The 23,077-nt window shown below is 36.6% G+C and overlaps 1 protein-coding gene across 1 annotated transcript in view; it reads left to right on the top strand.

Annotated features, from left to right (window-relative positions):
• The first annotated feature begins 7,784 nt into the window (after positions 1-7,784).
• TM9SF3 (transmembrane 9 superfamily member 3) overlaps positions 7,785-23,077 on the top strand; it is a 38,189-nt gene continuing 22,896 nt past the window's right edge. The window contains exons 1-5 of the mRNA XM_033515791.1: positions 7,785-7,980; positions 14,324-14,446; positions 19,187-19,347; positions 21,477-21,554; positions 22,441-22,572. Coding sequence (XP_033371682.1) covers positions 7,815-7,980; positions 14,324-14,446; positions 19,187-19,347; positions 21,477-21,554; positions 22,441-22,572 — 660 coding nt within the window. The 5' untranslated portion in view covers positions 7,785-7,814. The remainder of the gene's footprint in view (positions 7,981-14,323; positions 14,447-19,186; positions 19,348-21,476; positions 21,555-22,440; positions 22,573-23,077) is intronic.

Raw genomic sequence — 23,077 nt, 5'->3', positions numbered from 1 at the left:
CTCCGCCCTGCTCGGGCTGTTCCGGCCGCGCGGGCCGGGATCGGGCCCCGCGCTCTGGCTCGGCGTGAGGGGAACGCCGGGGCGCTCGGGGCAGGGCCGCCCGGTTCTCTGATCCGGTTTGCACATCCTTGTGCGGCCAGGCGGGGTGTCCCACCTTTTCCTGGAGCAGATAAACGCCCCGGCAGGTACGCGTGCTTTGTTTGGAGAGCGCTGTTTGCTCTGCCCTCCTCTCGGGAAGATGTTTGCTCTTGCTTCAGAGCACAAGTCCGAGGCGGAGCGCGGTTCTGACAGCCCCGCGGGACAGGGGTGACAGCTCCCCTGGAAAGAGGCAGGGATAGCGTGGGAATGGGCTGGGGACACTGCCACGGACCCGCAAGAAAAATGGGTGTATAAAATACTACTGATTTGAGCGCTCACGCATCGGCGTGAGAATAGTTTTTCTGAAGTGCTCCCAATATTACCCGAAAAGAATCTCTAGGAAAAAAATACCAGCGCTTCGTCAGTTACTGATTATACATCGGAGTGTTGTTTCCCATGGATTTCAGTGTGAGAAAGTGGAAGTTTGTGTGATAAGCTGAGATGTGATTTTAGAACGAAACTTTCCTGAAAACCATCTCTTTCCTGCAAGTGGAGTGGATTAGAATGTGGCTGTGATTAAACACTGGGTTTGTCTGAGAATGGCAGGACTTTTCTTGCTCTTGAGCATGCTGGCTGGTAAACACTTGCTGAGTTTCTTAACATAGTTTTCTTAAGGTGAGGTGTGGTAAAGCTTACAAAGTGTTCTTAATAAAACAGATAAATAGTACTGATAGTTTTTGTAGAAGTGCTAGGTAATTAGTTGCCTCATTCTGTGCATTTTTGAGGACTTAAAGCTGATTAGGACTGTGTTTATTTTTTGAAAGGGAAAGGGATTTATTGGTGCTGCAATTAATGACAGAAAAGTTAATCTAATATTCAGTACTTTCAAGAAACAGATATTCTTTGAACTAGTTTAGGTCCCAGTTTTGTTGCTGAACCTATGCTTCAGAGTGAGGCTTCTGCTGAGGTGAGATGGTTTTCAGCATAGCACTGTGTTTACTTTAAGGGCTGGTTGACTTGAGGGATTATTCATTACTAAATTAATATTTATAATCTTCTAGGGAAAAAAAATAAAGCTGTTCACTAAATTTCTTTGGGTTTGAGCACTCCATTCAAAAGTGATTTCTGATATTTTTTAGGTTTTCTGAATGATTACCTGAACAATTACCCATGGAAATCACAAATTCCTTTTGAAGGCTTGTCATTTTTTTCATCTAAACTACTCAGCTCTGAGGGATTATAAGTCTATTTTGGTTTAGTATTCTTGTTCACATAGTGTCCGGTTTATTAACTGGATAGGTTATGTGATAGGTTAGGAATTGTTGGTGTAGAAAGACAGTTACCTTTTTTTGGAAGGCTTTCTCCTTGCTTGGGTATTTTGATATTTTAATCTTGTGTGGGAGATTGAAGTGGAAGCATTAGTAGCATGAATGAAACATGACCAGGGTTTTGTAGTGGAATACTGATTTTAAGGTAAAGAACCTGAAGGAAGCATTCCTTAAATACGGCATTTTAATGAATTTCAGTTTTAAGTATGATTGCAGTTGGAAGATTAATTTTCTTATAACCAAAGTGCGTTACTACGTTTTGAAGGCTCTGCTTGCTTTTGGAGAAGTGGAAGGGAAATTTAGGATTTGGTAATCTCAAACTAAGTTTTCACTGACTTTAAGACTTGAGACCTGTAGGTAGGAATACACATCCTTATCCTTCCATTTCCTCAGTGTGCAGCTCCCTGGGGGAAGGAAGATGTGCTGGTGCTGTGTCCTGACACAGCTGTACAGGGTGTTATCAGTGCTCAGCATGTTGGACATACAGAACTGCTGCCTTAAGCTTTTAGTGCTGCTATCACATGGAATAATATGCAGTGTGTGCTATAATATGTATTGTATGTGTCTTTTATTTTATAATTGTGGACATCTAAGCAAATACTATAAAAGAAAACTGTGGGAGGACTCTGCATGAAGCTCTAGGTCTATGCTATTGTTTCTGGAGATATTAGGTATGGATAGGGTTGTTGAATCAACAGCTATATTCCTTATCTTAAATTTTAATTAATCTTTAAAAATCATAGCTGCCTTTCTTTGGAGGGAGAATAGTTTAAATACAATTACAAGATAAAGACATGGGTATTTAAAATGAATAGTAAGTGAAGAGAAATTTTTTGACACATCATTTTAAAATCTCTATTGTCTAAAGACAGTACAGCAGCATAACTTCAGACCACAGCAGAACAGTTTATCAGGAACTAACTGAAAACTTGTCTGGTGATTCTTTAACTTATTTTCATGGTTCAGTACATGTCATGTACTTGCTCATTGCCTGTATTATAATAATTGCAACATTTTTTGAAAGTTGTCCTTTTATTAGTGTAAGTGATAGTAAATGGGGTACTGGTGACCTTATCACAATGTATACTGATCCTGCAAAAATAGTAAAAATAGGGCTGGGGGGCTCCTGCCTGGCCTTTGCTTTCACATCTTCTGTTGCTAGACATGTTGGAATTGATGATGAAATAGACAAACAATAAAACATTCTGAAATATCCTGTGGTTTTTGTTGCAGTAGAATGATCTAGAGAGTAGGTAACAATTAATTTTAATGTTGCTTCAGTTTAATTGTCTGTGCTCTCTAAGAATAGAAATAAATGAAAAACATTGGAAAATAAACAAAACCCAGCCTATATTGTGTAGTAAAATTCCTAATTTAATATGGTTAAAAAAACCTATTTTGCTTGACTTGTACCCTAATGAAGTATGTTAAAACCCTGAGCATGTAAGGCTTATTTAAAATTAGTATATAAAATTAGGAACTGTGTATAGTATCTGAAAATCGTCAGTTAGAGAAACACCGTGGAAAACATTTCAGTTCATGTAAAATACTTATTTGCATGTGAAGTTGCGCGCGGATGAGCAGCCTGATTCCTCTTTGAAGTTGTGTTTCCGTTTTGAAGAGGTGAAATAAATGTCATGGAAGCAGGACGTGGTGTGCCTGAGCAATCTCGTGCATCTAGGAAGTGTAACAGTAAAAGTACTGCATGTACAGTAGTTCAGCCTGTGCCACCAGTACAGTTCTAGACGCATCTTGGTAGGCCTAAAATTCAGAGAGCAGTAAAGAAGTGTTACTAGAAATAGCCTGCTTTGTCCAAAGGAGAGCATAAGGCTGAAATCCACAGTTTAATTGGGTGTGGATGTGAGCTGCAAACATTGACTATTATCACAGTGCTCAAGAGATAGAATGTCTGTAAGATAGTGAGGACTACAGGCCTGGGATATTTCTCTCCAAGTCTTGCTTGCTGTCTCCTGTATTTCTTGTCCTGCTTCTACATCTTTGCTTTGTCAGTAACAAGTAATATAGGTCCTTTTCTCCCCCTGAAAGATGTTAATTTTGGAGAGCATCATTCCAGACTTCTGTTTGAGAAAAGGAGTAAAATTGTATATTTTCTGAAAGAAACTGTCTTGATTTGAATTTATTTTGCTGAATCATCACATGAGATTTGGCAGTTGTAATCCTCTTTTTGTCTCCCTTTTTTTTTTTTTTGCAAAGTGTTTTTCTGGTTTAAAGAAGAATATCAGCAACCTGACAGTCTCATATCTTTTTCTACAATCTTTCATATACTGACTTAATCTAGCCTTAATTGTTTTGTAGAATAAATAGTCTATTTTTAGGGTTAAGAGTGCTAATTTCTGCAGTTGTGCAAAGAGAACATAAAGTTGCTTTCCACACCATGAGTGCCCTGTTGTGTAACAGGAAGGAAAGGTGCATGTGGTGTACTGAAGGTAGTGTCAGTATTGCTATACTTGAATAGTTTCTAAACTGTATAGATGTATGGAAATGGCCTTTGTATTAAGCCTCCAAGTGGTGCACACCCCCAACTTTTCCCTAGTTGTATTACACAGAAGAGATCCACTCCTGGCCAGGTCAGACTGCACAAACTTCCTGCCAGTTTAGTGTTCTGCTACAGGGAGCTAGAGCGGGCCCATCAATACCAGCTACAAGGAGGAACTGTAGATGGGTTGGATGTGATTTTAGCTTGCACAGGCACATCCCTGCAGCCCAGTGAGCAGGCAGTGTGGTCATATTGTGCTGCTTTGGAACAGATGTCCTCAGCTGTGATCAGGGTTGTAGGTGATATGTAGTTGCACTTGAGGTGCAGCTTGGCAATTACAAAAAAAAGTTTCTGAAGGTTTGTCTCCCATAGCTTAACAGCTGTATGGTAGGTAACTTGTGTCAGTGCTGAGACTTTTCAGGCTGCATCTAAATACATCATTATATATTCCATAGCTGCAGGAATTACTGAGCTGATACTAAACGTAGTGCAGAAAAATATGCAAAGCTTACAGACATTTTTTCATAAATTACATTATGTGAAACATAAAATTTGTGGTTTATAGCCTTCTGTCACATGTGGAAGTACTGAACTATGTGAGTAGTGCTACTGTGACCAAGTTGTTGAATGCTTATGTCTGTGAATATAATTAGGATATCTGAGCTACGTGCAGTATATTATCCCTTCATATGAACCAAAACCAGAAGAACTTGCTGAGATACACCAGAGTACAGATTGCAGCATCTTGTTTGTTGACCTTCTTTGCCTTGTCATTTACTATATTCATCTTGGCTTACTTTAGGTTCTCTCTCTCATAGCATGACCTTTCTGCTAAAAGGTGTGCTGTATGTAGGCCTTCTCTAAACGTAGCAGTCCTCTTAAAAAGGTGACAGTATAGTCTCCTACTAGATACTCTAGTGCTTTGTCTTGCATAAATAAGTTTTCCTTTGTGTTGGCATTGCTATTTGTTGTAGATGTTTTGATGCTATGAGTGCACTAATGAAACAGGGAAGAAAAAAAAACAGACAAAAAACCCACCATCAAACTAGCACACTTGAGCTCTTTAATAGCACTATGTTCTTGCCACCAAACTACCCTACCACTTGGCTAAGAATGTAAGGATGAGTTATGTCATGTCAGAGAAATGTATTTAAACGTGAAATTTAATAATTCAATAATAATTTAATTTATAATTGACAATGAGCAAAACCTAAAAAATATTAAGAGAAGAAAATGTTCTTCAGTTTCTGCTAGCCATCGCCCCCAAATTTAAGCTGAAGGTGCTTAAGTTGTCTTGCTTACTACAATGCTCTTAATTTGAGGAGGCCACCAGGAGCACGTGATGGATGGCAGACAGCTGTGCCTAAGGACTGCCCTGAGTGAGGTGTTGTGTTTGTTTATGGAGCAGTCCTGAAAAGATTTCTCTTGTGCTGTTCTGGGGTGGTTGTGAGAAAGTAGGAAGTAATAAATGCAGACTGAGTTCATTGCATCTGTTTGATGTGGCCCCTTTTCTCTCTAGAGCAGGCTGATGGGATCTTGGAGTCATTGTGGGAAAAACTTGTAAGTCCTGAAGAAGGACTAAGCCCCATGCAGATAAGAGACAAGCAAAGACCAGATTTGTTATTGCAGATGTTGTAATTACTATTTAGTTATATTGGTAGGTCAGAAAACATAGCAAGATTTTGCAGATTATGTTCTTAATCTGTTGGTTTCTGCCTCATCTGTCACTTCTGGTATAGTTCCAAAAATGTGGAGGTCCCAGCTCAGTATGAAGCATGTCAGAAAGAAGTAGCTAAGAAAAGCAGTGGTCAGTGCTTTCTTTATGCAGGCAGGCAAAGATGAACTCACAGACCTAAGGATGTTGTCATATTCTATTACTGAAGGCTGAGCAGAGACATAGGTCAGCTCACATGTAAGCTGTTTGGTACAAGTAGTGCTAAAGTGGGCTCTTGACAAGTTAAGACCATTTTGAGAAAGGGCTGGAAATATGTTCTGCAGCTGTTAGAGGAAGAAACAGAAGACATGATAGAAATAACAGGCGAGGAAGAGATGTGGACCAGCTTGTCCCGTGCTCCCTTGGCAAGAGCTAGAGGTGGATTTAAAGTGCAGATTCCACTGTCTCCTTCTGCAGCTGAGAGGGTTGGAGCTGTGATTTTGCTTTCTTTCTGTTTTCTTTACCAACTTTCTTTAGACAAGTGTGCTGCACTGGTATAACATTTCTGGTTGCTGACAGAGAGGAGGAATGTCTACTTTCTCTTGTTTGCTTTTTATTTGATGCTGCTTTGACATTCTTTAGCTGTCAGAAATGCTCTGAAGTGTGTGCTCTGCAAAGGGGCAGGTTTGTGAAAATGAGAAGTGTTTGGTCTCTGCTGCAGCTCAGAATGAAATTAGTAAGATATTTTAAGTTTCTTGTTGGAAACCACTCACATAAGAGGCTGGAACGACCTTTGTACTTATTTTCAAATAAAAAAGATGAGCCTTTAATTGAGATGGTGTGTTAGTTTAAAGGGATTAAATTATTTTCCAAAGCATGTTTGTTTAAATCCTTATGTTTAACTTTTAAACATTTAATCTGAATAATATTTTTTTTCATTCTGCATATACTTAATTATTTCTGCATTAACCTCTTGGTATGACTGTGGTTGTTCAGAATAAATGAAGTTGAAGAACTTTAGTTCGTTTTTTAAAAAGGGACATACAGAACTGTATTCAGTATTTCAGCTGTGCACTATATAATAGCTATGTCCAATTAACATTTTACTTCCTTTTCTTCTCCAAGGTGTTCTGTGTCTGTGTTTTGGTCTTATAATAGTACTTTATACTTCTCTACCTAAAAAAAATTGGGACCTATGTAGTGATTTGCTTTCATGTGTATATAGTTATAATTAGGGGTTTTTTTCTGCCTTAGAAGTTATATAACTATCCCTGCCCCTCTTATTCTGTTGCAATTATAGGTGAAGAAGTTGTGTTGCATCAGAGACTTTGTGTATTAATCAGCAAATCTAATACTTCGTCCAGATACATACAGATATAATGCAAATTATTATTTCATATCATTTAATTTTCCTGAATTTGTCCAGTATTTGAATACTGATAGGTTAATGGCTCTAAGTATTTTTTTGTTGTTGTTCAGAAGTAATAAGGGCTTGAAAAAAATTACTGGCTCCTAGACAAGGAATATGTTTTCCTGGCTAGCAATAGCTGTGGAAAGTGAAGAGTGAATGTTCCCTGAGAGAATTTCATGTCAGCCACCAGACTTCTTGCTCTTCTGTTTTTCACTGTGGGAATGTTGGAAATGCATCAAAACACAGTTTTTCTGTCTGACTTTGGTTCTTGGCTACTGTAGGTATGCAACAGTTTAATTTTAGTGCTTCCTGTGAGGCATTGTGCTCTTCTGGGAATTTTGAATGCAATTTATACCCTTGCTAAAAAGAAAGGCAGCTGCATTTTAGGAAAATACAGAATATCTGTCAGTGTGGGTAGATTGCCTGACTACTTTGCTAAGATCTTGTTTAACAAGGCATTAATTTGGTGTTTCTTTCAGTTGAGATAAGCAGAGTTTTGCTTTTAACTGATCTGTGTTTTTACAAAATTAGTAAAAGCTTATTTATTTTCAAGACTTCTGGTTTTTTCCACTTCTGCTTGCTGATAGGTTCTAAGAAACTGTATGATCAACTTGGCTTTTCTTTTTCTAAGAAAATAGGCTGAAAATTTATCCTGGAATCCCTGTCATGCAAAAGACAAAAGTACTCAACTGTCTTTAAATGTGACTGTTTCCTGTGATTGAACAATCCTGCCCTGCTAGTTAATATGAATGAGAACTTCTTGAACATTTTTATTCTGCTGGGCTTCTTATCTAACTCAATAACTTTATCTTTCAGTACCAAGATAAAGAGGAAGTTGTTCTATGGATGAATACTGTAGGACCATACCACAATCGCCAAGAAACATACAAATACTTCTCTCTCCCTTTCTGTGTGGGATCAAAAAAAAGCATCAGCCATTACCATGAAACCCTAGGGGAAGCACTTCAAGGAGTTGAATTGGAATTTAGTGGTCTTGACATCAAATTCAAAGGTAAGTGATTCAAAGTACATTTAATCACTTAAAAAAATACTCAAACTCTTCAAACTTGGTCTTTTAATGAGAAGAACTGAAATTTTCTTGCTGCTAGCAACTGAGTTTTGTATCGTTGATTGGTACACCCTGCAAGGTTACTGCCACTGGCTTTTGAGTTTACAACAAAGTTTCCATCTACATGCCCTTGAAGGGATATGCTTGCAGCAGATATTGCTTGTGAAGTAATTGATACCATTTTACAAAGTAAAACTAAGTTTTCTGCATATGCTTCCCATGATTATGAATACTTGCATACTCACTGCAATTGCAATGGTATAGCAAGGGCTCAACATCTCAAAGTTCCACTGCAACACAAAGTTGATGATTTTATCCTTCTGATCATTGTCTAGTTTAAAATAACTTGGACAAATACCTTTATAGTACTAACTCATCATACACCAGTCAGGATGGAGCAGGATGAAGCTGGTTTGGTTGGTTTTTTTCCTGTTGTTTCCTGCCCTCACCATTTTGTCATACTGTTACAGAGAAGACATTTCACTTCTTTTGCAAATGTATTTCTTGGTGATAAGGCCTGAGTCTTCTGTTGCATAATTTCTCTGTGTGTGTCCTTTCAGATATCTGTAGCTAGTAGTTGCAGAACTTCAAATGGTAACGGATTATTTTTGCCTTTTGAATTTTAGCATTTACTAATTTAATTCAATTTATGTTTCTGTGTATCTTTTTTCCAGAATACTACACTTCATCGCATCACCAGTGCTTAACTGGATGGAGAACTTATGCATAGTATCTCTTGTCTGAGCATTTACAGTCAGATGGGATTTAGTTTCTGTAAGCTGTAGAAGTTTTATCCAAAAGTGGACATCTGCAAAATAAAAGACCTAATGATGTTTTTGCTAGCAGTAGGATAAGTTGAATAAAAGATTTTTAGAAAGTTTATTAATACCTTAAATTCTTCATAATTTTTAATCTGCATAGAGGATAGAATTGCCACACTAAAGGATTTTGGAGTTGAATCTTTCCTTTTAAGAAAGAAACAGTACCTGTACAAACACTGGGAAACAGTCCTACTACTGGTTTTTAACACTTGTAGTGTGCTGAAAATTTTACTCAATGTGAGAGAAATGTTTCCTTGTCAAACCTCATAGAATGTATTCAGAACATAAAATGGAAAAACAGTGAAGGCAACTGGAAACAATTTAACACAGTAGTGAAGATGAACAAAACTTCTCTTATCAGAATATGGTAAATGTTTGTACAGTTTTGTACAATGTTACCAGTTCGATGTGTAATTTTTACTTCAAGTACCCCAACTTTACAAAGAGATTCTCTTATTCCTGTGACAAATGCACTCTCTAGCTGTAGTACCAAATTGAAAAGACTAGAAGATGTGTGAATTTATGTTTACTGCAATGATGTAGCCAAAGCATAGAATTTTAAAAAATTTAATTCTTGTTATTAACACCTTGGAGCTTGGTAGATTGATAATCCATATTGGACTTGCAGTGAATTGAGCTCCCAACCAAAGTGGCTGCAGGTCAGATGTTCTCAGTAAAGCAGATGGTCCATGAAATCTGGTTGCTTCCTAAGTATGTGTACATGATGTGTGAAGCTGCACATGTGCACTTCAGTTTTTTCTCTTGCAGTCTGTGTCCTCTGGATATAAGATGAGGACAATAATCCCCTTGCTGTTAACTGTTATCCAGTAGCTTCTACATCAGGAGCTGTTTTAGCATTTCTAGCAGTGGTCCATGAAGTGAAATGGGAGTCAACTCTATTTTACTATCCTTAATATGCTGTTAGAAGTATTAAAATACTACTTTTTCTACGTTTTAGAGTAGCAAGTATAAATTAATTTGAACCGTAATTAATAGTATTTAGTATGAAATTAGTATTTAATATAAAATTATGTAAAATTTGTGTAATTCAAATCCCACAGGTTTTAAAAATAAAGAACTAGAGCAGAGGATTACAATAGTTAAATTCATGTTTTTAGAAGCTTAAAAGCTGTCATAAACCCAGTGCAATTTATATCCAATTTATGTGTTATAAAATTTGGATTTCATAATCCAGTCCTCAAAGTTTAGCATTTGTATAAAGAAATCTTTTCCAGTTTGATTGTTGAAATGTGATGCTAGCTCAGTTTTTTGGTGACATTTTAATGGTAGACCTTGTTCTTTGTGGAAGTGGTGTTCACTTTTTTTTTTTTTTTTGGTAATTGTAACTAGATTGTATCAGTGAAATTGAATTTCTTTTTTGTAATGAATAAGTTTTATTTCTGTGTGATTGATACAGGCTTCAGCTCAGCATCAGTGTTCCAGAAGCTGCTGCAATTAAACTGAAAGAGTGTTGTTGGTGTTTTTGTGGTAGTTTGGTTTTTTGGTTGGGTTTTGTTTTCCTTTTTCCTTTCTGTTAACAGATAGAGGCTTGGTTGGTACCGATAGATTCATGTGTTCTTAAGTAAAAGATAGGGCTTTAAGGAGTGTTGAGTATGTAAAATCTGCAGCTGAAATAGTTAAGATAATAAGTAATAAACTTTCACAGATTTTCTTCATGAATATGTGAATCATATCTAAGTTCTGAGTTAAAAGGCATCTGTGCTTTTCTTTATGTGTGTTTGGCATTATGGCTGGATTACCACTTGCAGGCATTTCTTTCTCTTTAAAATATTGTATGAGTTTACAAAATTAAATTCATTTTGAACTTGATACTTTTAGGCTTTTATCTTCCAAAGTAAGTAAAAGTGAAATAGAATTGTTCTAATAAATTAGCTTCTGCAATAAAAAATAATTCCCTTCTCAACATTGTTTGACTGGACAGCAGTAGCAGGTAAGTGTGAAGCTGCATGTTGTTCATCATATTAAAAGAACTGTTTAGGCTGCAGCTGTTATTAGCTGAAGTACTGAACTTTTTAAGTGAAACTGGCAGTTGAATCAGTAGGCATTGCCTGTATTTTTTGAACTAGAATAAAAAAATTATGATTCTGCAGAAGTGTGCCCTTCTGAGAGTGAAGGTTTTCACCTGAACTCTCATAGTGGTGACTGGTGGGGAAAATGTAGAGTCTGTTCAAATCTCCATGAAGTATTTCTTGTTTTATTACATTTATTACATTTCTTGTTTTATTAAGTGGCGTATGAAGGGATACATGTTATGGTACAAGATCGCTGGATTTTCCTTCTGTTTCAATATGGAGAATGTTCTTATATCACAGGTCTCAAATCTGTATAAGTACCTGTGTGAAGGAAGAAATTAAATATTAACATATATTAACATACACTCATATTGAAATACAACTTTTAGGTTTTTGGTTGGCTTAATTATCTTTTCAAGCTAAATCTAGGATAATGCTTTTTAATGAATATGTCAAGTTCTTTACTCAAGTATTTGAATGACATTCTCTGTTGTACCTGAGACATAGTAAATTATTAAATGTATTGAACATTGCTGTAATAGCAATTTGAAAATAGCAGTTTGAAAATTAATTTTTGATACTACCATACAGTGCCATTAAAGAGGAAGAATTTAAAGGGGAAAAGGGTGTTCTAATAAAATTGCATTTTGTACTTCTTCAGAAATGTTACTAAATGACCATTTTTCTAATGGGAGCATTCTTCATCCAAACTTTCTTCTGGTACACCTCTAGTAGGATGACATTGAGAGCTGTCAGATATAATGAGGTTTTATATGGTTCACATGTTTGAATAAAACCCCATTGATCTGACTGTTCATAGGAGATCTGAAATCCAGCTAAGCACACTTGCTTTTCTAATGAGTCATGCTTTTAAAAAAAATTCCCAAATGTGCTACTGACGTTACTGAAGCTTTATTACGTGCAGATATTACCTCTTTCACATCCCTGATACAGAGGAACAAAACCTGCCTTTAAGTTTGCTCTCCTCTAGGATACACATCCAGCCATAACTTTGTATAGAATTCTCTAACATATGCAAAACCTTAGATCTGGTCAAGCTGTAATTAAGTAGACATCAGATTCCTCAGCCACCAAATGATGTTCTAAGCTTCTTTCACTTAATAATTTAACACAGTGGGTTTAGGCTTGACCACATAATCCTGTCCTGTAACTAAACAAGAGCTTCAGCTGTTAGTGGCTGGAAAAAGGAGCACTTGTCTTCCTTCACTCATTTTAAAGGGAGGTGAGAGGAACTGCACTGTGCAGTATGGCTGACATTATATTGCATATGTAATGTCATGTCTGTGTTTTGCAGAGGTTGTTTCCAGTGATTCTGCTGGTGTTTTGTGTGTGTGCCTTGGAGCAACTTGTAACACAGTTAATCCAGATTTGACTATACTCTCTCTGTGATGTCTTCTGGTATTCTGAATACTGGGAATAAGATCTGTAAAAATGGGTGAAGACAGGTTTTTTTGTGGCACGTTGCTATCTGCAGCCTTGTGTCAGTGCAATTGTTTCACTTCAAATGATATTCCAAAGTCCATTTTTCCTAGCAGCAGCAAACCTCATTGTTTATATCCTAAAGCATTATATGTGGAATAGCTCATTTCAATTGGTAAAACAAACAACTGGCAAATTCCACAGTATGAAAACCCATTGAGTAATTTCTAGAGTAGGTTATGGTCTAACCTACCTGTGCTGGTACCACTGTGAACCCAAGAGTCACTTAAAGCCAGCCTGGCCCTCATGATACTTCTCCAAAACAGGCTTCTTGCTTTGTCCCTGGGAAATCCTTTCTTTAACAGCCTCTATCAGTTTCTCTTTCACCTGTATTGATTCATGCCTTGATCTGTGTGTTGAACAATCCTTTGAGTTAAAAAATGTACTATTAGAGAGGTGTTATCTTTTATTTGAACATAGTATGACAGTGAAGTAACAAATATTTTGGAAAGAATCCCTACTTAACAAGAATTCCAGAAAATAATAATTCTGGGGTTTGTGAGTTGGCGCTTTTTTCCCCCCTTTTAATTAATGTCAAGACAATTAAAGAATCTGTTAAAATGAAAAAGTTCCAAGCAGAGGCATTTTGCGTGTGGAGGGAAGCATAGTCCAAAAATATAGGATCCAGCTCAGTAGAGGCATAAGTGCAAACTTGAGTTTGCACGTCTGTTTCAGCTGTGGTGCCAACTTTAATGGCTTCCTTCTCTTGAATGTACCAGTCAGTGCTGGTCCTGAAAATGTTGTCTGTGCAAAGTCTTCTTGGTACATTTGTTGTACGTTTGTTGACTTGAATGGTTTTGTTACTCTCTTTTTTTTCTCTAGAAAAAAAAAGTTTTGTTGATCAGATATACATGGCGTATTTTTATTATTGTTGTTATCAGAGAAATTCTGTTTTGTGTTAGAAATATTCTGCTTGCTGTGCTCTTTCTGTGCTAGTGATTTGATTTTCCTTTTAAGCTTTATATTGTAGTTAGTGTATCAAAGAAAGTAAGCTGAATTTTGATACAAATTAGAGCTGTACTTAGGGCATAAATTAATTTTATCTACTAAAATGGGTCCTCAATTCCAGTGATGACAAAAATATGAGAAGCTGGAATTCTTTACTTTTACTGTGTTTCACTATTTGTAGCATGAAAATGATTGCTAAGATGTAGATGAGGGAACTTGTCTCTGAATATGTTGCTGTCTGAAGTCTTGTAAATATGAGGCCTTTCATCTTTCTTCACTTGAAAAGGAGAAGAAGGAAGGAAACTGGGATGCAAAAGAATGGCTGCTAACAGTATAACTTAGGAATTGTAGGTGGGGAAGAATAACTTTCTGGCTGAAATAGGGGAATTTATTTTATTTGAAAATGCAGCTTATTGCACATTCTTTGCATTATTTCTATTTTTGTCTTCTCTCTTTTTTTTCTCTCTTTACTCTGATCACTTTGTTTCTTCCTTAGTGGTAGTTTCTTCAAAATTACTGAGAACTTTAAAAAGTTTTATGTTTTTTTACAAACATTATTCCTAGTCTGTGAAGCTGATTATAGTGAAATAGAGAGACAATGTTGAAAACAGTTTTAGGTATTTGTTAATAATTTCTTACCTCTTGTTAAAGTTAGAGAGATCTCATTATCTGTTCAGGTGGATCTGCCGTCAGCTTTTGTACCTTAATTTAGTGGGGGTGAAGCAGCAAAAGGATACTGTGAAATCTTTCCTTAGTACAAGTCCAGAATGTGGGAAGCCTCTGCATGCAGAAGTGTAGATTTCAGAACACAGTCATGTGTTTGCTTTAATGGTTCCTTTTTAATTGTTCTTTTTGTTACCTACTTGAGGATAGCCAAGGGGGCTTGGAGACTTCAGCACTGTCCATTCCTCCATTTGCTTGGTTCGCCTTCACTTTGAGCCAGCTCATTAATAAATCTTTAACTGTGCTTTAATTTTTTTGCAGATGATGTAATGCAGACTACTTACTGTGAAGTTGACTTGGACAAGGGAAGAAGAGATGCATTTGTGTATGCTATCAAAAATCACTATTGGTACCAGATGTATATTGATGACTTGCCAATATGGGGTGAGTGATGCTATGCATTAATGACTGGATTACACATACTCAAGTCCTGTACTAGTGGGTTTCATGGAGTCCTTTAATGACTAAACCTTGTTACAAGAATATGAATCTGACATGCAAGTCAAATTCAGAAGAACATGAAATGAAGTAATAGAGGATGAAGTCTTAAGCTGCACTAGAAGAGGGTTAGGTTGAGCATTAGGAAGCACTTCTTCACAGAAGGGATGATTAGACTTTGGAATGGGCTGCCCAGGGAGGTGTCTAAGGAAAGACTGGATGTGCCACTCAGTGCCATGGTCTATTTGACAAGATGATGTTGGTTCATAGGTTTTACTTGATGATCTCAGTGGTCTTTTCCAGCCTAATCAATTCTGTGTGAAATAAGTTGAAGGCTTATTGCATTGAAAGAACAGTAGGATGGCTGTGCTAGTGAAACACAAAAACAGTGAAAAGCTGTTTTGTTTCTCAAGCCCTGATTTAATAACTATAAGTTCCTAGATTTAAATCTGTTCAAATGTTCAAGTGAGTGGTAATTAGATATTTTACACATAAGGTCCATGTTACTGTAATCATGAATAACATGTTTCATAAAATTATTTGAGAGTTGAAACTTTATTTTGCTACTTTTTTTATTACTCATGCAAAAACTGTTTTGTTTACTTTTATGGTAATTTAGTGGCTGTTAACAGTGTTGCTTTGTAGTCTGTGTTTATATGGAGATTTATTTCACTTATTCATTTACAGTTCTCAAAATTTCTCTTGCTGAGTATTATTAATGTGGGCTTAGAAGTGCTTGTATCTTGAATAAAATTGTATCTTTATTGCCATTGTCTCCTAAGGTCTCTGTGTTTTGTTGCTCTCTCATAAACTGTGATCTCATACCTAGTAAAGAGTGCTCTGCAGATTGCACTTAGCATTGATAGCAATCAACCAAACTGTCCAAGGCCTAATCTCCCTGTTGTAGATGTAAACTGAAAGGAAATGAAAAGCAGCCATAAAATGTTTTGGTAAGGTAAGGTCTTTGTTGCCTGTGTTCCGTGAAAGAGGTAAACCTGACCAAACTAAACAAAATCTCACACCACCTACAAAAATGCAGTTCAAGTCATGCAAGAAAAGTTCTTTGATAGCTGATATGAATAATGCTATCCATCATTCATTAATTTTGACAAAGGGTGCTTTTTTTTAGCCATTTTTTACTTTAATTTGTTTTAGAAAATATCTGTCTGATGAGCATGGCAGAAATATTGACACTTTATTTATTTATTGTATATCTACTAGCCAGGAAGATCTGGGGTTTTTTTTGGTTTTGCTTTGATGTATGTGTTTTTAGGAGATACCATTATAATGCCTGAAGAGAAGTACTTAATATTGATTTTGTTCTTTTCAGCTGATTTGCTTACTGTGTGTAATGGCTCTGTAGCTGGGCTTGGAGTAGACCAGAATTACTCTGTGGGGCCTTTACTGTACTAATTGTGCAATTGCTGGTAGGCTTTTTAAAAGCATGCATCAGTGACAGTTGTTGCTACAATACTTTTTATGGCTTTGGCCTTTCAGCAAAAGACCAATGAATTATTTTTCTAGACTAGTGGCAGGGATGTAGGCTTTGAATGGCCCAAGGATGATGGATGCTAAGCTGTCTGTTTTTGAATCTTATGTGGCTAACAAGTCTTGGAGGCTTTCTTTTTTAGGATTTATTTTTCTGGTGATGTTTCATCATCTAAAATGCCAAAGAATAAAAAATACCTACTAAATCTTCTATACACTGACAACCTTTATGCTCTCAGATAAAAAAATCTGTTTTCCTGTGATTCCATTGTTTTTAATGTTTCCCAGTAGTATGCTTTTTATGCACAAGAAGTCAGCTAGAAAATGTGTAGAATCTAGGTAGCATCTTTCTAAGATACTAGGAAGCTGCTTTTGATAGTTTGGAACCAGGATCTCAAGCTGTGCTACATAATAGGGGACTACAGGATCTTAAGTACTGGTAATATTGTGTAAGGATATAAACTGACATCAGGTGTGAAAGCAGGTGGTGCTGACAGTTTTGATCTGTGTCTCCTGCAGGTTAGGTAGAAGTAGCAGGACTGCAGATTGGTCAATATTAGCCTCAGTTTTATTCAGAAAAATTAATGAATTCTTGGTGGGAGGCTGAGAAAGGAGTGGATGCACCAGAACCAATCAGAAGTGTTTATCTGCAAGTCTGAATGAGTATTTTGGACCTTTGTGTTCCCAGTACAGTGGAGAAAACTGGGAATATACCTTATCTGCAATTGGTTTTCCTGTGTCTCTGTTCAACAACAGAAAGGTTTCAGGCTCTGAGTGCTGCTTAAAACTTGAAGCACTGAGACTTGTTGCAACTGAGCAGTTTAAGTACTTCTGTTATGAATATGACATGAATGATACTGTACACATGGCTCTGCCAGCTTGCTGGTGCCTTTGAGTGTGTTGCATAAACTTCTCTACTACCATGTAATGTGGTGGCAGGCAGAGAGGCTAAAGAAAGCAAATATCTTTTGCTTGATTGTCATTGCATAGCTGTAACTATTTCTAAATAGTTACTAAATTTCAGTTATTATAATGAAGAAAATCATTAGTACTATTTAAGACACTTGGGTGTAAGAAGTAGTTATGGCATCTCTGAAATACTCTAAATACTGAGAAAGAGTTTTTTGGTTTTGTGAAGATAATGTCTGGAACTGTTCACCCTCAGCTTGCATTAAAAATAGCTTTTTTCTGAATGACTTTTTTTGTTACTGTGGAAGGTTATCATGTTGATCCATTTCATTTAGGTGGCCTGTCTTGAGAACCTTACTAGCCAGCATGTATTGTGTATACTGTGTGACCCAATACCCTGGTTTTTTCCATTGTTGCTTTGCATTTTGTAGCTGGATTTAACCAAAATTTTGTCCCTAAATGTAGATGGCTGGAGTCTTTTTTAAGTGCTAGCAAAAGAAAGTTCTCTCTTGAAGAATATAAAAGAAAAGGATTCAGATGGTGCTAATGTTTGCTGAGAATTCTAGGCAACTTCTCTTTGATTCTGTTCTTAGAGCAGACCATTCACTTCTCTGAGCTCGTCCCAGATGAATTCATGGCACTCCTCCTGTCTCCTGGCAAACTTAACTAAAGTTCATCCTTTATGTTCTTTGTGGTTTTCCACCTTGCTATGGCTTACTGATATCAGACATATTCAGAAACATTAATTCTTAATTCACCCCTAGAAGTCCTCAAAGTACCCTGTAAGGAGTACTCTATTTTCAGTAAAGACTAGGCATAAATTAACCTTTCTTAACTGCTGATAACTGAAGGTAATGACATCAAACTTCTATTTGAGGGCTCTGGAAGATTTACAATATTTTCTAACCTGAAAAAGGCAAGCAGATCTTTTTAAGTGCATTCAGAAAAAAAATATTCAATTTTCTATTTTTTCCTGAATTGATGACCCACAGTGGAGAGAGACTAGGCTTGATTGTTTCAGGACATTCCCTAAGTATGTGAAGTTCATCTAACACTAACTGTGTTAGTTCATCCCTTCAGTGAGTGATTGATCAGAATGTCCTTTAAGTAGTTTAGACGTCTGTATTGTCATGGTTCTGGATTCTGTCATGGGAGCAGATGGCATGGCAGGCTGTATGGTAGAGGCACAAACTGGCACCTGTTTTGTGTAGATGGCATATACAAGGCAATCCTGACAGAAAAATACCACCTTGAAAATTAAAAAACACAGGTGATGCTCAAAGGCCCTTCCTTCGTCTGCCTGGTGCTTTGTGGTAGCCTGATCCATGTCCTTCACCTACTTGTTTTCCCATTCCCCTCATCCTTGTGTGTCTTGAGTGCTGCTTTTTTGTCACTTTACATCTTTTACATCTTGTACGTGATCTTTGATCTTGACATCAAAGGTGACACTTAGAGCCTGGGAACTTGTTGACTGTTAAACTTTTATCTGTTTTCACACAGCATAGCACAGTCTCTGGAATTCTTCTGTAGTAGATGAGACATTTTGCACTAACTTACTGAAAATTAAGACCATAATTGTAGAATGGTTTGGATAGTTTGAGTTGGCAGGGAGCATAAAGATCATCTTGTTCCAGCCCCACCCCCTGCCCTGGGCAGGGACACCTTCAGCTAGATCAAGTTGCACAGAGCTCAGTCCAGCCTGGCCTTGAACACTTTCAGAGATGGTACAGCCACAGCTTCTTTTGGGCAACCTCTTCCAGTGTCTCACCACCCTCACAGTAAAGAATTTCTTTCTAATATAAAACCACATTTTTGGCAAGCATTGGAAACTTGTGCGCAAATGAGAGCAAAAAGCATGCGTTGGGAAGTCAGTTAATGAGGATTACAGAGAGAAAGAGGAAGAACAATGAATGAATAGACAGATGGAAGATGGGAAATTATAGAGGTCTTGGCTAAGTTCTGTTAGGGAAAGTGAATCTCTGTTTAGCCAGTTATTTATCTGATAAGAATTGCAAATAAAAGTACAGGCACTGTTGTTGGGTCTTCTGCAGTGTTTGTAGCTGTGTGGTTTTTCTTTTAATGCCATTACAAAATGCTTCTTTCAGAGACCTGTGGATTAAAAGTGGAGTCCAGTTATTGGAACTGAAAGGAGGAGCATAAGGTCTTCTGTGTTCTCTTTGTTTATGTTGCTTTTTTTAGCTTTTTTGTAATACATATTTTAAAAAAAATAAATGCAAAATATCTGAAAAGCATACCTGTAATAGATGCTTACACTTGTTTCCTGTACAGGGATTGTTGGAGAAGCAGATGAAAATGGAGAAGATTATTACCTTTGGACTTACAAAAAGCTTGAAATTGGTTTCAATGGAAATAGAATTGTAGATGTCAATCTGACCAGTGAAGGAAAGGTGAAATTGGTACCAAACACAAAAATCCAGATGTCATATTCAGTAAGTAATTTGGTGATGGACCTGTAATAAGAAATTCTGCATGGTGAAATAGCTCAAAAATAGGTACTCATATATTACAGTATGTACTGATATGTTGGGCTGTGTTAGAGGAAGATGCATCTTCACTCCTTCAATGATTTTGTCTTATTGCTAAAAAACCATTATAGTTTTATTAAAAACAAATGTAAAATTATGATTTTTTTAAGTACTCCAACCAAACTGGATCTTCTGTAATGTGCAGAAAAGTGTTTTAGTGGGAAAGGAAGATACCCTGAAAGGATGGAGACTAGATGTAAAGAGGACTTATGAGTAGGTGCACATCATCTTCATGTTTGGACTCCTGATGTTTGTATCATAGGTTTGAACTGGATTCTGAGCTAGGATAAGAACCCACTCTAAGCCTTTATGCAAACAGTTAATATCAAAATTTACTTTTTTTGCAATTCCAATAGAAATTTCTTATTTACATGATAAATAAGATTTTAAGTTTCTTCTTTCTGAAGCTCTCTGCTGTTGAGTTGCTGTGATAAAAGGTAATGAGTAAACAATGCTTGCTGATTGAGACAAATTAATTTTTTCAGTTTTCCTCTTTATTTAATTGATGTTACTTAAATCAAGTGATGGTTCACTTGCCATGTTCAACACATTTGTATAGTGAAACCATTTTTTAATGCACTGCTTTTCTTCCGTGCATTAGCAGTGGATGTCGGCATAGGATTTTATTTCAGAGAATATTCTTGCCAAAAGTACATTTCTCCTGGGCTGAATAAGTTGTATAGTTTGAAGTGTAGATAACTGGGTTTTGTATGTGCTTTTTAGAATTACATTCACACCAATTTCCCTATTTTTGCTGCAAAATTGATAGTAGAAATTTCAGAATTTGCAATTTCAAATTCTGCCAGCATTGTGAAGTCCATTTGCTCTATATTTTAAGTTGGACAGATTTGAGCCAGTAATGAAAATAATATAAGATATTCTCTTCAAATTTTCTAGTGTTCAAAGGTAAATTATTTTGGCACCACTGGGCAATTGCTGGGCTGGCCTGTGTGTGGTGTTTAATTCACAGATTGTCACTGATGGATTTGTTCTAAGTTGTGCTTCATAGTGGCAGATGCTCTAATGAGACATGTATCTGCTTGAAACAGTTTTGAAAGCTACTAATGTTTTGAGCTATTAATCTTGAACAAGGTTGTAATTTGAACTGAGGAACATTAGAATCAAACCTCAAAGTGAGTAGTGCTGGCATCTTGGGGTTTTTATATGTCTCAGAACCGTGGTGAGTGGAATATTCAATCTACATTTATATGCTTTTTTCTATACTCAGTAGGATAGCGGCTTTCGGAAGGGATAGTTCCTTCTCATGTATTTTAAAATAGATATGTACAAGGGGGCTGCATTCATTAAAGTATCACTAAAAATCCTGATAATTTTTGGCATGCTTTTGCAAAAAGGTTTTTAGGTAGGCTTGTATTTAGTTTCTAAAATTATTTTAATTTTAATTTTTAAATGCAGTGTTGCAAAAATTCTCAAAAATACTTTGTACTACCATATTAGCACCATATAGTTCATTAATGCAATTATATTTTCCAAATCCAAAGCAGTCCTCTCTGCAGCTGGTAGAGAACTGACAGTAATATGCTTACTGTTACCGTGTGATAGTCTCTCCATAAACACACACTTTTCCTGTTGATTTCAGAGTCATTTATTGGGAATTGGCAAGTGTCTAGATTCATAGTAATTATGTGTGTGTATATATATATATATATGTGTATATAAAATGTAGATTCTATAATCATGAAAAAGGTTTGTTGTATTTGACAGCTACAAATTGTATTTTTGGTTAGCCTCACAGCAGAGACAGTGAGAACTAAGGCAGTGCAAGACTGATTCTTCCTTAAACATAAGCATTGGACAAGATTAGATCCATGAGGCAAGGTGATGTTCATTCTATGCCTGACCTCAATGCCAGTCTTTAAAAACATCATTCCATGTTTTTTTGCCAAACTCCATTCATATTGAAGAAAACTTTTAAAGTGGATGATATTTAATATGTGTTCTGGGTTTCTGCATGTGAGTATAGCTAAAAATACTGTCAGGAGCTTTTGAAATAGAAATATTTCTCTCTTCAGGTGAAATGGAAGAAATCAGATGTGAAGTTTGAAGACCGATTTGACAAGTATCTTGACCCATCTTTCTTTCAGCACAGAGTATGTATTGTTCTAAGACAGCCTTATAATACATCCATTTTAAATGGTTGCATTAGTTTAGATGTCATGCAATTTTTTGATTATGCCTTTGAATTTTCAGATTTTCCAGGTGTTCTGGGACAATAAAGCAGGGAGGTCTTACTGTTGTTTAGGTGGTAGTGCTGCTGCTAAAATAGGATGGCTCAGTTTTTTTAGAGGGCTTCAATAAATCTGCAGGCAAGCTTCAAGCTTGCAGAAAATACAGGGTAGTTCAAGAAAATACATTCAAGTGACCAGAAGCAATGAAACTTCAGGGACACAACTGTGCAACTGTGTAAGCTGAATTAGTGCAGTTAGCCATAGACTTCTTTCTGAAGTAAATGCAGAGCAAAAAGCATTAGCCTAAACCAGTTGGCACTATCAGTTGTGTTTAAATCTGAGGTTGTAAGCTTTTTAAGGGCAGTAGGGACTTTGTGTTCTGTTTGAAGCTCAGTGAAAACCAGAAGGATATGCTTTTGAGAGCAAAAATAATGCTGCTGCACATTTTGATCCTCTGTAAACCAGTAATTCCTTTGGCTTTGCTACTTAAACCTCTTCTCTAGGAAGGCAGCATTACATCCTGTTGCCTTTTGCTTACCAAGGGAGTGTGCACAGCCAGTTGTTCAAACTTTTCTATTGCTTAAAGTAACTTTGTCCTGAGCAAGGCTGGCTGTTAAAAAGGTTTATCTATGAAGTTTCACAGGCCAGTTTTAGTGTCGCATTTTTCTAAAAATGTGGTAGTTAAATAGGGTTTATTGTTAAGCTAGTGCTGACAAGCTGTCCTTGTAGGAAACAACTTATCCTTCTTGGAACAATTTGAAATACATTTATAGTTCTAAACCTTATTGGGTGTGTTTTCTTTCTTTAGATTCACTGGTTTTCAATTTTCAATTCTTTTATGATGGTGATCTTTCTGGTTGGCCTGGTGTCTATGATATTAATGAGAACTTTGCGAAAAGATTATGCAAGATACAGCAAGGAGGAAGAAATGGATGATATGGTAAGATCTGCGTTCACGCTTTAAAATCTCTTTTTAGGGCTTATTGTTTCCTGTCATACATTCATTGTGTTAGCAGCTCTGAATGGCTTTCTTCAATTGGACAGAAAATGCCTTTTGTGTGTCTTGAAAGTGTTACTGGTTTCTTTATAACATGCTTCTAGGTTGCAACTGAAAAATCTCTCTGTACTCACTGTGTTAACATTCATATCCAACCTTAGGATAAACTAGGTCCATTCTGACTTTGTAGTAGAAGCCTGATGTACTCCTAAGCACCTCAGAGGCTTTAGGGACAGGGAGGGATTCTAGATTTTATTGTATTGTACATTCAGGTAGTAATTTGTTGTTGTCTTCCATAAGCATCTGAAAAGTAGACTTTTCTGTTAGATTTGATGCATTCAGAAGAGAAGACACACTTCACTTGAAGTTTGCTTTATTAAATCAGACTTTTTGTTTTTATGTAGCTTGTGTGTTTGTCTTTAATTGTCATGACTAGACTTAAAATTTG

Source organism: Parus major, chromosome 6 (assembly GCF_001522545.3).
Source record: "Parus major isolate Abel chromosome 6, Parus_major1.1, whole genome shotgun sequence".
NCBI classification, from domain to species: domain Eukaryota; kingdom Metazoa; phylum Chordata; class Aves; order Passeriformes; family Paridae; genus Parus; species Parus major.
This window is presented reverse-complemented; position numbering and strand designations above follow the sequence as displayed.